General features: G+C 42.5%; 1 protein-coding gene across 1 annotated transcript in view; it reads left to right on the top strand.

Moving 5' to 3' along the window:
* Nucleotides 1-14,811, top strand: part of NBAS (NBAS subunit of NRZ tethering complex) — an 854,371-nt gene that overhangs the window by 786,832 nt on the left and 52,728 nt on the right. The window contains exon 51 of the mRNA XM_069728113.1: nt 4,607-4,735. Within this exon, the coding sequence (XP_069584214.1) occupies nt 4,607-4,735 (129 nt within the window). The remainder of the gene's footprint in view (nt 1-4,606; nt 4,736-14,811) is intronic.

Below are 14,811 nucleotides of genomic sequence, written 5' to 3'. Positions count from 1 at the left end.
GATGGGTTAGTGAATCTTGCATTGCGCAGGGGGTTGGACATGACCCCAAAGGTCCCTTCCAACTCTAACATTCTAGGATTCTATGATCTGAAAGTGTAAAGATCAATAGGAAAGCACCGAAATGCGTTGGCATCATGGCATAAGGCTGTCATTGGTGAGCACTAGTGATGAGCGCAAGTGCTCGTTACTCTGGTTTACCGAGCGTGCTCGGGTATGCACCAAGTATCGCGAGGACTCGAGTCCCTGTGGCCTCATTTTTCACGGCTGTTAGACAGCAACAATACATGCGGGCATTACCTGACAATCACGGGCAATCCCAGCATATTTTGTGGGTGTCTAACAGCAGACATTGCTTTTCAACGATGCTTCCACAGAATTAAAAAAAACAATAAAACTCATGAAATAGGCCTGGACAGAAATGATGGTACCACTGAAAATAATGTGACAAAAGGGACATGTTAAATCAAGGTGTGTCCACTAACTAGCATCACAGGTGTCTACAATCTTGGAATCCGTGAGTGGCTGGTATATAGGGCTACAGATACTCACTGTGCTGTGTGGTGACATGGTGTGTATCACACTCAACATGGACCGGAGGAAGCAAAGGAAAGAGTTGTCTCAGGAGATTAGAAAGAAAATTATAGACAAACATGTTAAAGGTAAAAGTTATAAGACCATCTCCAAGCAGCTTGATGTTCCTGTGACTACAGTTGCACCTATTATTCCAAAATTTCATTCTGGCGGATTCTGGCCGCAAACTCTGGACTATTCCTTGCCACAAAGCTTGCGGTCTTGTCAACAATATTTCTGACTTCTGGCGGAGGGTAGATAATTCCCACAATGGGCTTCGATTGAATGACCTCTTCCTTCTTTTCCTCCTCCATCTGCTGCTATTAGTCGGGGCTGTGTGCTGCGCCTTCCCAGTGTAAGTGTGGGCTGTGTGCGTGCTCATCCTCGGCGGGCGCACTGCTGTCTGACCCCTGCCGGCTTCCGTGGGTCAGACAGCAGTGCGCCCCAGAGACACTCGGGTAGGACCTGACCATGGGACAACGCCTGATCCGAGTGCGTTTGCTCATCAGTAGTCTTCATCCATTGAGTATTATTGATTCTAATGCCGGATTCTCTGAATTCCTTTATCATCATTTCTTTAATTGATGGATTTTTTTTAGACTGGAAGCAATGTGTCTGTGTAATGTGGAGGATATTCTAATATATGGCGGCCCTAACTTTGAACTTGGAACAGTGTTTCCTGCTGCCTATTATTCCATCACAGTTTTCCCGTCTCTTCAGTGTTTAATAATTTAGTTCACACCTGAAACTTTTTCTCCCGCGGTAACTCTGTTCAAAGGTTTTTCGTATTTATCATGGTATCTGCTTGGCCTTGGAAGTGCCCTTCATTAATAACCTATTTAAATGCAGCCTGCGCATGCAGAAAAAGCAAATGGAATTAATTAGGTCCTTCAATGTGGAAACTATTTTCAGAGTTTAAAAACTGGCAAATGAGCGCAAAAGTGTCTCCGCGTGGAGATTATTATATCTTTTTTTTTTCCTTCCGTCCATCACATATGCTAGCAATTGTTTCATGCTAAATTATCGAGTCTCCATGAAGCAAATTAATTATCTACTTCTCATAATTTACCGTATTCTAGATCAGCCTCACCTTCAGCTTAATCTCTCTCCTGGCGCTTGCCGTTAAAGGCTTATTTTCCACATTAAAAATTAATTAAAATTGCAAAATGATTGTAAGGAAACAGGCAACTTTGTATTTCACTTGTTTAGAATGGCAGGATTTTACATTTGATTGTTTACTGTTTGTTGTCTCGGTGACCGGCCACCTCTGCAAGCTTATCAGAGGTGGCTGGCCTCCTAGGCAAGGAGTTCAGCGCTTACAAGCTCTTTTCTATACAGTTTGTGAGTGCTGCTCTGAAGATGGCCGGATTACTGGACGTGGCCAGGTTTAGTGCTCCTCTGATGCCTTAGAGTGCACAGTTTGGACCAGTCATAAAAAGTACAACCTCCGGCAAGAAAGAAGTATGTTTCTCTGATATTTCTCCTAAAAAAAAATTGACAATTATTCCCATATCCCTACATATTCTGGAGCGGTTTTGGACAGTGATGGACGTACCCCTTTAATGAGGAAAATGGACGGCATACAGTTATTCTTCATGGATATAGACACCTTTGAGGGACCTTTACATGCTCATTGTTTTCTTGCCATTGCTGGCTACAGCAGAATGAGTTAACTGAGAATCCATCGGTGAGATGGTTGTGACAGAGTTTGTAGCTCTTTTATCTGTCTTTTCCTGAGCTCTCCTCTCTGCCAAGTTATGACCACACCAAAGTTCAGCTCAACTTTGATGTGGCCTGTGGTCATAAATCCTCAGGAATTCAGAAGAAAAGATGAGGAACAAGCTGTCCGTCAGAACGAGCTCACTGGCAGAATTTATGTTGAATCCTTTTTGCAGCAAGGAATCAAAGAATCTGTAAAAGCCAAACACTGAGAGAACTTAAAAATAATTTTCAAATTTATGCATTTAAACAAAAAATATAAATTTCAGTTCCACGGATGAATTACAAAGTTGGTTGATGTGTTACATGTTGTCCAGTCGAAAATTGATAGGATTGTACTGGAAATCCAAGCCTTCTGCAGTCACCGGAATCCATCGCTTTAAGTTTGGCCTGATGTTGTTAAAGGTTCTCCGTTAACGACTTGTGGCTTCCATTATAAACCTGTGGACAGAGCCTGATCCCCTTAATGCACCTTCACAGCACAGAAAAATCACTCTGTCCCGCTCTCCCTATCCACTAATGATAGAAGCGCAGCGTAAGGGCTCATTCACACATCCGATTTCTGCGTACGAGTGCTAACTGTGTTTTTCATGGACATCACTCGCACCCATGTTATTCTATGGGCTGTGCACACGTCCAAATTTTTTCCTTGGAGTAGTGATCCATAGAAAATAGACATGTCCAATATGGATCAAAATTGGAAATTCAAGACAATGGATGCGTGAAAAAAAATGGACCGCACACAGAAGACATTCAAGCGTGGTCCGATATTCACGCACTGTACGAATGGAGAAGGTGGAGAATTTTTTTTTTTAAAATTTCTCTACGCACAAGAAAAATGGATGACGCTCGTACCACACTCTGCTCAGAGTGTAATCAGAATAGTCCGTTTTTCCTCGTATGTGAAAAAATCAGACATGTGAATGAGGCCTAAATGACGTCCCTAAGAGCTCGTGCACACAGCAGGGACTTTCATCAGTGTATTTGATCACAGTTTGATCAGGTTTTAATCAGGGTGTCATCAGTTTTATCAGTTTTTTTCACGGTTGTGAAAAAATAATAATTTTCTCCATTTTCTATCCATCAGTTCGTGAAAACCAGAAGCACACGAATGGCATCCGAGCACCGTCATTGAGAGGTTGATCTGACACTCGGATCAGCATCGGATATGTCTCCACTATTCTGGTCCACAAAAAATCACAGACATGTGAACAGCCCCATAGACTATTGTAGGCATAGATTCTGTCCGGGAAAAACACAGATGGAACTCGTACGCCAGAAACACGTGTGAATGAGCCCTTATACTCAGAGAAAGACGGGCTCCGCAGGGAGAGCTATCAGAGCCTAGAGCAGAACCTCTGATGGATTTGTAACATTTTTTGCAGAGCACTCAGCTAAATAAAGGACTTTACTGAGTCTGCAAAAGAAAAATAGAGCAAAAAAGGGGAGAAGCCAGCACAGCCTAAGGTTAAGACGCAATACATAAAGTGCAAATGCACATATTAATTTCTAACTGTATTTTCAAAATGAGACATTTAGCAAACAATTGATCAATTGTACAGCTTGCTTTTAATGTGGTCTTGCTTTTAGTTCATTTAGGAGGCCTTTATGGCACAGCGAATATAAAAAACGTAGTGTAGAACTGCCCCAATATGAGATTGCCGTGAAGAGGCGGGGTGGCTCAAAGAATTGATCAATTGTTTGCTAAATGTCTCATTTTGAAAATACAGTTAGAAATTAATATGTGCATTTGCACTTTATGTATTGCGTCTTAACCTTAGGCTGCGCTGGCTTCTCCCCTTTTTTGCTCTGCAAAAGAAAAATGGGATATATCAGTGAAGAACAGCAGACCGAGTAGCTTCTAGTTCTCAAAACCAGTGCCACCCCTGTTGAATGGTCGTGCTTGGTGTGGCAGCTTAGCTGTAGCCATATGGCAGCAGATGCTTCCCGCGGACAGGTATCGTGGGGTTTTTTTGTTTTTTTTGAGGACGCCAGCTTTTTTTTATTTTTACTAGTCAGGTAAAACCCCAATGATGATGATACTCTATTACGGGGCGTATAGAATTGTTACATTTTGTGAGATCTCCTTTGTGCCCTGTTGTGCATTGACAGTTGCAGTTCTGCCCCCTTTGAAGGTTCCACCGCACATTTAACCTCTCGTTTTGATGCCGCGTTTTCAACGTAGATGATTATTTTTTTCTCTCTTTCAAATAAGATCAAATAAAAGAGGCATAAAATGTATCAGCACTGAAGTAAAGAATGCGGCCGGCGTCTGCTGGCATCACATAATACCCGCTGTCACCCTTGTTTCTTGCAGTGCATAGATGCGATCTGCTCGCTGCTGTTGGAGCACGACGTGCGGCTGACATCACTGAAGCTGTTTATCGAGAGCGGCGATTCCAGTCTTCAAACAAAGGCGCTGGAGCTTTTAACTGCAGTCACCAAGGTACGAGGAGATGCTGAGCCCCATACACATGGTAATGCACAGTACGGGGGCGACCGGCGGCGCTGTATCATCACAGTGATCACAGCGACCGTCAGCCTCCAGCCATTACGTGCATCATCGTAATGGCCGCACTGCCAGTTCTGCAAGTACCGGGGGAGGGAGATGGATATAGAATGATAGAAGAGATGAAAGAAATGTACAGGATAAATATTAGGAGATATAAGGAGATGGATGAATATTCAGCGGATATAGATATTCGTTAGATGGTTAGTGCTCAAAGGTTTTAGGCAAGTGTGGAAAATATGCTGCAAAGTGAGAATGGTTTCAGAAATAGAAGGGTTAATAGTTTATTTTTAGCAATGTCCAAATTGCAAAAAGTGAATGAACCCAAGAGAATTCTAAAGCACCTCAATATATGGGGTGATCGCCCACCACAAAGGGGTTGTCCAAAATGAAGTGAGTTTCATACTATGTCCAACTAATTTAAAGGGGTTGTCTGGGACTTTTACATTGGTGTCCTATTTTTCGGATATGTCACCAATATCTGACTGGTACGGATGCAACGCTTTGCACCCCTGTAAACAAATGTTCCGGGAGAGCTCCATCAACAGTATATTGACTGCAATTCCAATATGAAACAAACGAAGACAAGGAGATCGTGCGGCACCAGGTGATTCAATCTTCACAGGCTGTTCAACAAGCTGCAGCGTATAGACTTCTAACACAGACCAGATTAGCGCACTTAGGGGTGGTGCACACAACACAGTGGACCGGAGACTTCACGAATAGTAATATATGAGAAGAAATATGGCACTCACCCCAACGATGCTGTAGTAAAAGAGTCCTTTATTCGCTATGAATAGCGCTCAGACGTACATGGAGAGGCGGCGGGGAATATACAGGCGAGGGTGCGGGGAAACAGGTGAGAACAACGGCCGTTTCGCGCTGTGCGCTTCAATGGGTTCAACGGGTTAAATATCATTTAACTGCAGGAGTCCAGAAAAACTACAGAGTAGACATCCTGACATGCAGGGCCTGCATTAGGAGAAAGGGGGGAAAATGGGCAATTGCTCAGGGTCTCCGCTCTCTTAGTGGACCCCAGTATTTCTATTCTAGGGAAAATGATTGCTTATAGATCTTTGGTGACATCACAGTCTTGTGACCATGATGTCACCAAAGCTCCTTTAACTGCAGGAGTCTAGAGGAACTGAAGAGGATACAGACTGGTATGTACCGTGTGTGCAGTGAGTGTAAGTGTATATACATTTGTATGTGCAGTATGTGTATGTGCTGTACGTGTGTGTGTGTATGTGTATATATATATATATATATATATATATATATATATATATATATATATATATATATATATATATATATATATATATATATATATATATATACAGCGCAGACCAAAAGTTTGGACACACCTTCTCATTTAAAGATTTTTTTTTTCTTTATTTTCATTACTATGAAAATTGTACATTCACACTGAAGGCATCAAAACTATGAATTAACACATTTGGAATTATATACTTAACAAAAAAATGTGAAACTGAAATTATGTCTTATATTCTAGGTTCTTCAAAGTAGCCACCTTTTGCTTTGATGATTGCTTTGCACACTCTTGGCATTCTCTTGATGAGCTTCAAAAGGTAGTCACCGTGAATATTCTTCTAACAATCTTGAAGGAGTTCCCAGAGATGCTTAGCACTTTGTTGGCCCTTTTGCCTTCACTCTGCGGTCCAGCTCACCCCAAACCATCTCAATTGGGTTCAGGTCTGGTTCCTGTGGAGGCCAGGTCATCTGGCGTAGCACCCCATCACTCTCCTTCTTGGTCAAATAGCCCTTACACAGTCTTGGGGTGTTTTGGGGGTCATTGTCCTGTTGAAAAATAAATGATGGTCCAACTAAACTCAATGGAATAGCATGCCGCTGAAAGATGCTGTGGTAGCCATGCTGGTTCAGTATGCCTTCAATTTTGAATAAATCCCCAACAGTGTCACTAGCAAAGCACCCCCACACCATCACACCCTCCTCCTCCATGCTTCACGGTGGGAACCAGGCATGTAGAGTCCATCCGTTCACCTTTTTGCGTCGCACAAAGACACGGTGGTTGGAACCAAAGATCTCAAATTTGGACTCATCAGACCAATACACAGATTTCCACTAATGTCCATTCCTTGTGTTCTTTAGCCCAAACAAGTCTCTTCTGCTTGTTGCCTGTCCTTAGCAGTGGTTTCCTAGCAGCTATTTTACCATGAAGGCCTGCTGCACAAAGTCTCCTCTTAACAGTTGTTGTAGAGATGTGTCTGCTGCTAGAACTCTGTGTGGCATTGACCTGGTCTCTAATCTGAGCTGCTGTTAACCTGCGATTTCTGAGGCTGGTGACTTGGATAAACTTATCCTCAGAAGCAGAGGTGACTCTTCGTCTTCCTTTCCTGGGGCGGTCCTCATGTGAGCCAGTTTCTTTGTAGCGCTTGATGGTTTTTGCCACTGCACTTGGGGACACTTTCAAAGTTTTCCCAATTTTTCAGACTGACTGACCTTCATCTCTTAAAGTAATGATGGCCACTCGTTTTTCTTTACTTGGCTGCTTTTTTCTTGCCATAATACAAATTCTAACAGTCTATTCAGTAGGACTATCAGCTGTGTATCCACCAGACTTCTGCACAACACAAGTAATGGTCCCAACTAGGGTTGAGCGACTTTTACTTTTTTAGGGTCGAGTCGGGTTTCGCGAAACCCGACTATCTCAAAAGTCGAGTCGAGTGAAATCGGCCGATTATGGCGAAAAGTCGGGGATCGACCGAAACACGAAACCCAATGCAAAGTCAATGGGAATTTATTCTCTCTCTCTCTAAGCTGGTGTTACACATTGCAAATCGCTACAGTGCACAAGCGACAAGATGGCGATAGGCGTCCACGCCCCTAAGACCTATGTCATCACTCTGCCCACGCTCCTTCATTGGCTGAAGAAATGGCGCCAAAATGGCGCCAAGTCGCGTACCGCATGGCCGACCCCACACAGGGATCGGGTCGGGTTTCATGAAACCCGACTTTGCCAAAAGTCGGTGACTTTTGAAAATGAACGATCCGTTTCGCTCAACCCTAGTCCCAACCCCATTTATAAGGCAAGAAATCCCACTTATTAAACCTGACAGGGCACACCTGTGAAGTTAAAACCATTCCCGGTGACTACCTCATGAAGCTCATCAACAGAATGTCAAGAGTGTGCAAAGCAGTCATCAAAGCAAAAAGTGACTACTTTGAAGAACCTAGAATATAAGACATAATTTCAGTTGTTTCACACTTTTTTGTTAAGTATATAGTTCCACATGTGTTAATTCATAGTTTTGATGCCTTCAGTGTGAATATACAATTTTCATAGTCATGAAAATACAGAAAAATCTTTAATTAATCAAACCCCTTCACAACATGCACCGTACATGTACAGCGCATGATGTGGCTTATCCCCTTGATTTTGGCTCCCGCCACATGTCAGCTGTTTTGAACAGCTGACATGTGCTCCTAACAGCCAAAGTTAGAATTCACCTGCGACTGTTAACCCATTAAATGCCGCTGTCCATCTCTGACAGCGGCTGTTAAAGGGAACCTGTCACCTGAATTTGGCGGGACTGGTTTTGGGTCATATGGGCGGAGTTTTTGGGTGTTTGATTCACCCTTTCCTTACCCGCTGTCTGCATGCCGGCTGCAATATTGGATTGAAGTTTATTCTCTGTCCTCCATAGTACACGCCTGCACAAGGCAAGATTGCTTTGCGCAATTCTGCTACACACAGGCTATGTGATCCCATGGAGACTAAAAGCAAGTTAAAAGTAAAAAAAAATGTTTTTAAAAATATAAAAGTTTAAATCGCCCTCCACTCGCCCCATTCAAAATAAAACAATTAAACCAAATAAGTACATGTATTTGTTATTGCCGCTTTGAGAATCACCCGATCAATCAAGACATAAAAAGAATTAATTTGATCGTTAAACGGCAAAGCAAAAAAAGTAAAACACCAGAATTACATTTTTTGGGGGTGGCCACCACGTTGCATTAAAAAGCAATAATGGACGATCAAAAGATCATATCTGCACCAAAGTGGTATTATTAAAAACGTCAGCTCGGCACGCAGCAAATAAGCCCTCAACCAACCGCAGACCATGAAAAATGGAGACACTACGGGATTTTTTTTTTCTTTAACAAACTTTGGATTTTTTTTCACCACTTAAATAAAAAAGAACCTATATATGTTTGGTATCTACAAACCTGTAATGACCTGGAGAATCATAATGGCTGGTCAGTTTTAGCGTTTGGTGAATATGGTAAAAAAAAAATAAAAAAAACAGTTGTGGAATTGCATTTCACCGCACTTGGAATTTTTTTCCCGTTTTCCAGTACACGATATGGTAAAACCAATGGTGTCGTTCAAAAGTACAATGCACCTCGCAAAAAAACAAGCCCTCACATGGCCATATTGACAAAAAATAAAAAAGGTATGGCTCTGGGAAGAAGGGGAGCAAAAAACAATCACAAAAGCGAAAAAAAAGGGCTGTGGCGTGAAGGGGTTAAATAAATGTTGAATCTTTGTGCTAGAGTAAATGTGGATTGTTGTTCCCGGGAAAAAAAAGACATCCCATGAAAATAAGTCCTAATTAATCTTTTGGAGCAAAAAGTAATATAAGACCCTGTCTTATTTTCAAAGAAAAATGATCGTCGATAAATAAGCAGGGAAACGGGGCATCTGATGTCAGGAGGACAATTGCATATTTTTTATATACTTTTCCCTGATCATCAATTAATCGAAACGATTTTTATAATCCGTTAACCATCCTTTTTTTCCGTGCCCGATTAGTGGAATTGTCTTGTTTTTATGTAATATTTCTGTGTTCTGTATTTTTCCCATCCAAATACTTGTGTTTTCCGAGCAGGATATAATGAGCTGAGCTTCTCAGGTTTCATGGTCGTCCCTTTCGGTTCCTTTGAATGTCCTGACATTACGTAGGCGATGTCTCTGACTCATTTACAGTAATAATTGCACACATTCAGGAGACATTGGCGGTGATTGAAGGCACCTGCATCTCAGCCTCTCAGATTTATATATGGCTCTGTGCAATCATCCTGAAACATTCTCTAGCCAGAGCCGCTATTTGTCTGCAAAGTGAAGATCTTCTCCTGCGCTCCGATCAGAAGAGACCTGACGAAACAAATATGAAAAACAGTCTTATGTGCACATTTCCATCCGCATCTTTCACAGTGCAATGCTTTTAGCACAGTGTTCTAGTGGTGACGCATTGGAATAATTGTAGTCGCACGTCGAGGATCTTCTTTGCTAGTTATAGGTGTAAGATGTTGACTTTCCTATTTTGGCAAATTATTGCCAATACACAAGATAAACAATAACTTCGTAACCCGCTTCCCTATTAGAATAAATAAGCTTCTGTACATGGACACCGCTGCTCCAATGATGGTCTATAGAGATGCCAAACATATCTAAACCTCCCAGCTATCCATGGCCATCCAACAGACAATGAGTAGACTTCAGGCGGGCACACAACCATTGCGCCCTTCTAACGAGGCACTTCTTTGCATCGCTAGCAGTCCCAACAGTCAAAAACTTGCACTGTATATGTAATACTTGCAAAAATAGAAATAAACCTATTTGGTGGCATGTGGATCTCAGAGATTTTGTGATCTACTCAGTACTGGTGAGCCTATAGACATTGTCATAGGTGACGTGAATGGACTATGTACATTCTGGACCTTCATCTTGAGGAGGTGTTGTACGTCTGACTTTGCTTGGGTCTTCCTTTTAGTCTTCCTTCCACGAAACGTTACACTTTTGAACATATCATGGATTATCTTGCTAGGTGGAATTTTCACAATGTATCACAGGGAGGCAATATTTTTGAACGATTTGATTCACAGGACAATGGTCTAGCCACCCCCACTGGTAAGCCACCAGATAGCAGCCTTACCTGCCGTCTCTTCTAAATTTGTGGGCCCAGCGCGACAATACCTCTCTGTTATTACGTTACTCTGGACCTACTAAATAGAAGAGACGCTGGGATACCAGACACTAGCTGCTTGCTTTACCTGGCTCAGAGCGGTTACTGGCCATTGTTGGCAGCAATTCAGATACTCCACGTTAATAGAGCAGCTCTTCTTTTTCCACTCTGCTCTGTCGAAGGTGGATAACTGCTGACGTCATGCTGATTGACAGTCGGCTTCACACTGTTGGGCAGCAAGGGACCGGCTTTGAATCAGCATGACATCGCCAGCCACGCCCCTTCAACAGAGCAGAGAGGAAGAGAAGACACCTCTCTGACGACGTAACTTGGCGATAGACGCAGAATCGCCTGCGGGGAGGTCAATGTCTTCTTTGTACTGGCAGAGAACTTCACTGGACAGAACAGGCGGATAGGTAACAACTGCCTGTTTTTAGGCCCGCAGTAAAAATTAATAAAGTGCCTGATAATCCCTTTAAGCACATTTGGGTGACTATATCATGATCTTTACTCCACTGTTAAGGCGCAAAAAAAGTTGAATATTTTGATTCACTACATTTTTGCATCAAAATATGTGATTTTTTTTCTCCTCACGCTGTTTTTCAAAACTATTGAGTGGGAAGAACACGGCCAACTATAGTCCAAGTTATTTACCAGAATTTGTGCCGGAATTTAACTTAAGCCACAACTTAAATTTCTGATTTTGGTGCGCAAAGAGACAAAGGACACAAAACAGTGGTGAACTGATCAATATATTTTGATACTCCAACTCGTATCACCTTTAGGGAAGATGTAGACTGCCGTATAACTTGGACGAGGGTCACAACTCAATGCTCGGTGGCTGTCCCGATCCCAGCGTGATAGCATGTATTTCTATGCAGCTCTCACACTCGGGTGGGTAGAGCCGACAGCCAGTCCGACCATTACGTTGCGATCCTCGGCCGAGTTATACATAATCACTCTTCCATGGGGCTAGAATTACTGGGGAACTATCGGCTACAAAACTGCATCTGATTTACCGGAAATTTATCAGCAATGCAAGGAGTGAATTTGCAATGAATATCTCATTTTCTCCAGAGCGTCTGGTGCTATAAAACCATTCTGGATTTTACATCCTTATTTGCAGCATGTCCGACCTGTATAAATGTATCTTTGGACTGTTTTTTTTTATATGTACAAGTAAATCTCCTCTTTGTGTGTTCTAAGCACTTTTCTACACTTTACAATTGGTGGGGAAAGGATCAATTTGATGGACCTAGGTCATTTTTCAACCTATGTAACATGTGACTTAATATTTTGGGAAAGTATAGGAAAGGGGAGTCCTAATATGCACCAAATTGACCAAAGATGTCGGTGATTTTGTTTATGCAAAATATTTGTGTAAAAGTACACCAGATGTCCAAAATTTCTACTACAGTGCATGTACCATGATGATAAATTTGGTGTAATTTTCACAATTTTTGCCGGCTCCTAGGTCATACATCATACGATTAGCCATAAATCATCCAGATAATGAAGTAAATACATAGGAAACAATAGCACACTCCATTCTGTGCTGGAGTTGGACATGGATTCCTGGATAATTATACATTACCAGTGCGGGTGCTGTGTGCGGGCCAATACTCGCTAATGAGTTACTAATTCCCTGCGCAGATTTGCGGGTCTTCAGAGAAATGAAAGATACAATATCCCGTTAGTCAGAAATTCAGGCTTTTAAATTATTTCCTGTTTTATACATTGTCTCCTGGGGGTCACTGTTCTGGGGATTTTCTGCTTTTAATTAGAGATTTTCCAGAAGTTTCTTACCTCGTTTATGTCAAGAGTTAAAATGTAGAGTCCTAGAGTTCATCTATTTTGCCAATGTTTTAGAAGACTACACTATGTAAATCCAGGAGCCATAACTATAATTGCCCCAGGGATTGCCATCGCACCCAGGTCCTGCAAATTAGTGGGGCACAAGAGGTCCGTTTGCCCTATGTTAAAAGGCTATTACTATTAAAGGGCGTCTATCAGTATGATCAGCCCTCCTAAGCCGTCTATACGGGCATGTAGGTCCTATAAAGTTGAATCAAATAATACCTTTATATACAGGATCTGAAGAATGCTTCCCTAGAAATCCATGTTTTTGTTAATATGCAAATGAGCTGAAAAAATCTCTGTGCCAGAGAAGGACCTTCACAAGAGTCTGCCTCCAAAGCGAATTTTAATCCATAGCCACGCCCTGTATGTTAATTGTTCATTTCTCCTTATGTGGCTAGAATGTGTGGGCTCCAGATAGGTATCCCCATGTGACCACTAGGCTTGAGCGAAACGGATCGGACAAATTCAAAAGTCGCCGACTTTTGGCAAAGTCGGGTTTCATGAAACCCGACCCGATCCTAGTGTGGGATCGGCCATGCGGTCAGCGATCTTCGCGCCAAAGTTGCATTTCGTATGACGCGTTTGGCGCCATTTTTTCAGCCAATGAAGGAGCGTGGGCAGAGTGATGACATAGGTCTTAGGGGCGTGCACGCCTATCGCCATCTTCTCGCTTGTGCGCTGTAGCGAATTGCAATGTGTAACACCAACTTTTCTGTTCAGGGAGAGAGAGAGAGATATTTGCCATTGACTTTGCATTAGGTTTCGTGTTTTGGTCGATCCCTGACTTTTCGCGATAATCGGCCGATTTCACTCAACTCGACCTTTGAGATAGTCGGGTTTCGCAAAACCCGACTCGACCCTAAAAAACTAAAAGTCGCTCAACCCTAGTGACCACACCATACCAGGAACCCATTCATTCTAGCCACATAAGTGGAGGAGCAATTTACATACAGGGGCATGTCTAAGAATTAAAATCCGCACAGGAGGCAGACTTTAGTGAAGATCCTTCTCCGGCACACAGATCTTTAAAGCATATAATAAAAACGTAGATTTCTAGGGAAATCATTGGATGATCTGGAGACAGACTCGTCGGGGAGATCTATGTCTTGCCAATAGATCTTAACAGCTCATTTACATATTCAGAAAAATGTGGATTTCTTTGGAATAAGACATCAGATTGCAGATATCAAGGTATCATTTTATTCAGCTATGACCTATATAACCATATTAACATCTTAGGAGGGTTGATCCTACTGAGAGATTCCCTTTTAAAGACCTATGATAGTTGGGGGTCCTATTGGATATTTTGCATTGGGGCCCAAAAGCTTCAAGTTACACCACTGTGTAGGCCAGGTACCCAGTAAGGTTGTGGTGAGGTAGAAGGAACCAAAATGTGCTTCACCTAAATATTAGAAATGTGTGCACCTGCAAGGCGACACATGGAGTCCTAATGCTTCGGGGCTACAGAGGTGGTAGAGGTACAGAGGCACTCAGTGGGTTACAGTATACAGCCACCATACCCCACCATATTATAGAGACATTCTGTCCAATATATCGCTCTAATATAGCAACTCTTGGGGTATAATGTGCCCTATGGTGGTACAGTATGGTATCCGAGACATCTATGGGTGGTTTATTAGATCTCTACAACCTATAGCTTGTTAAAAAACTGTAATGTGCCCGAGTCCATTAATCAGAGGGACAGAACTTTTTATAGTTTGAAAGTGCTTTCAGGTGCAATAGATTGTGTTGAGCCACACTGAATAATATTAGCGGAAAACCAGATAAATATATTACCAAGTGATAGGAGTCCTACACTAGTGTCAACTGGCAGGAATGGTTTTGTCCTCTGTACTAGGATCTAATAATTCTGTGTGCACAAGGATATCTGGAGATGCCAACAGCTAAGGAGCAAAATGTGAGGGTCCCAAGAGCCACTGGTGAGACGACACTGCTGTGGACCGTGTTGGTTGCTTAAATCCTAATTTTGGGAATATGGTCTGACAACCATTCATGGTCGGTCGCTTGTTCTGAAGCCATAGTGCGCCTCTCCCCAGCCTCCCTACTTACTCATTGCTGGGAGGGCACATCTGTTGGAGTGACAGTTCAGGCTAGCAGCATCGTCACCCCACCGGGGCTGGAAAGAGTTTGGCCAGGATTTGGACCTGTGTTCTTCAGCGATCCCGACCAGCCTCAGGGCAG

Source organism: Ranitomeya imitator, chromosome 5 (genome assembly GCF_032444005.1).
Source record: "Ranitomeya imitator isolate aRanImi1 chromosome 5, aRanImi1.pri, whole genome shotgun sequence".
In the NCBI taxonomy this organism is placed as follows: Eukaryota; Metazoa; Chordata; class Amphibia; order Anura; family Dendrobatidae; genus Ranitomeya; species Ranitomeya imitator.
Note: the sequence above shows the minus strand (reverse complement) of the source record. Positions and strands in the feature narration are given on the sequence as shown.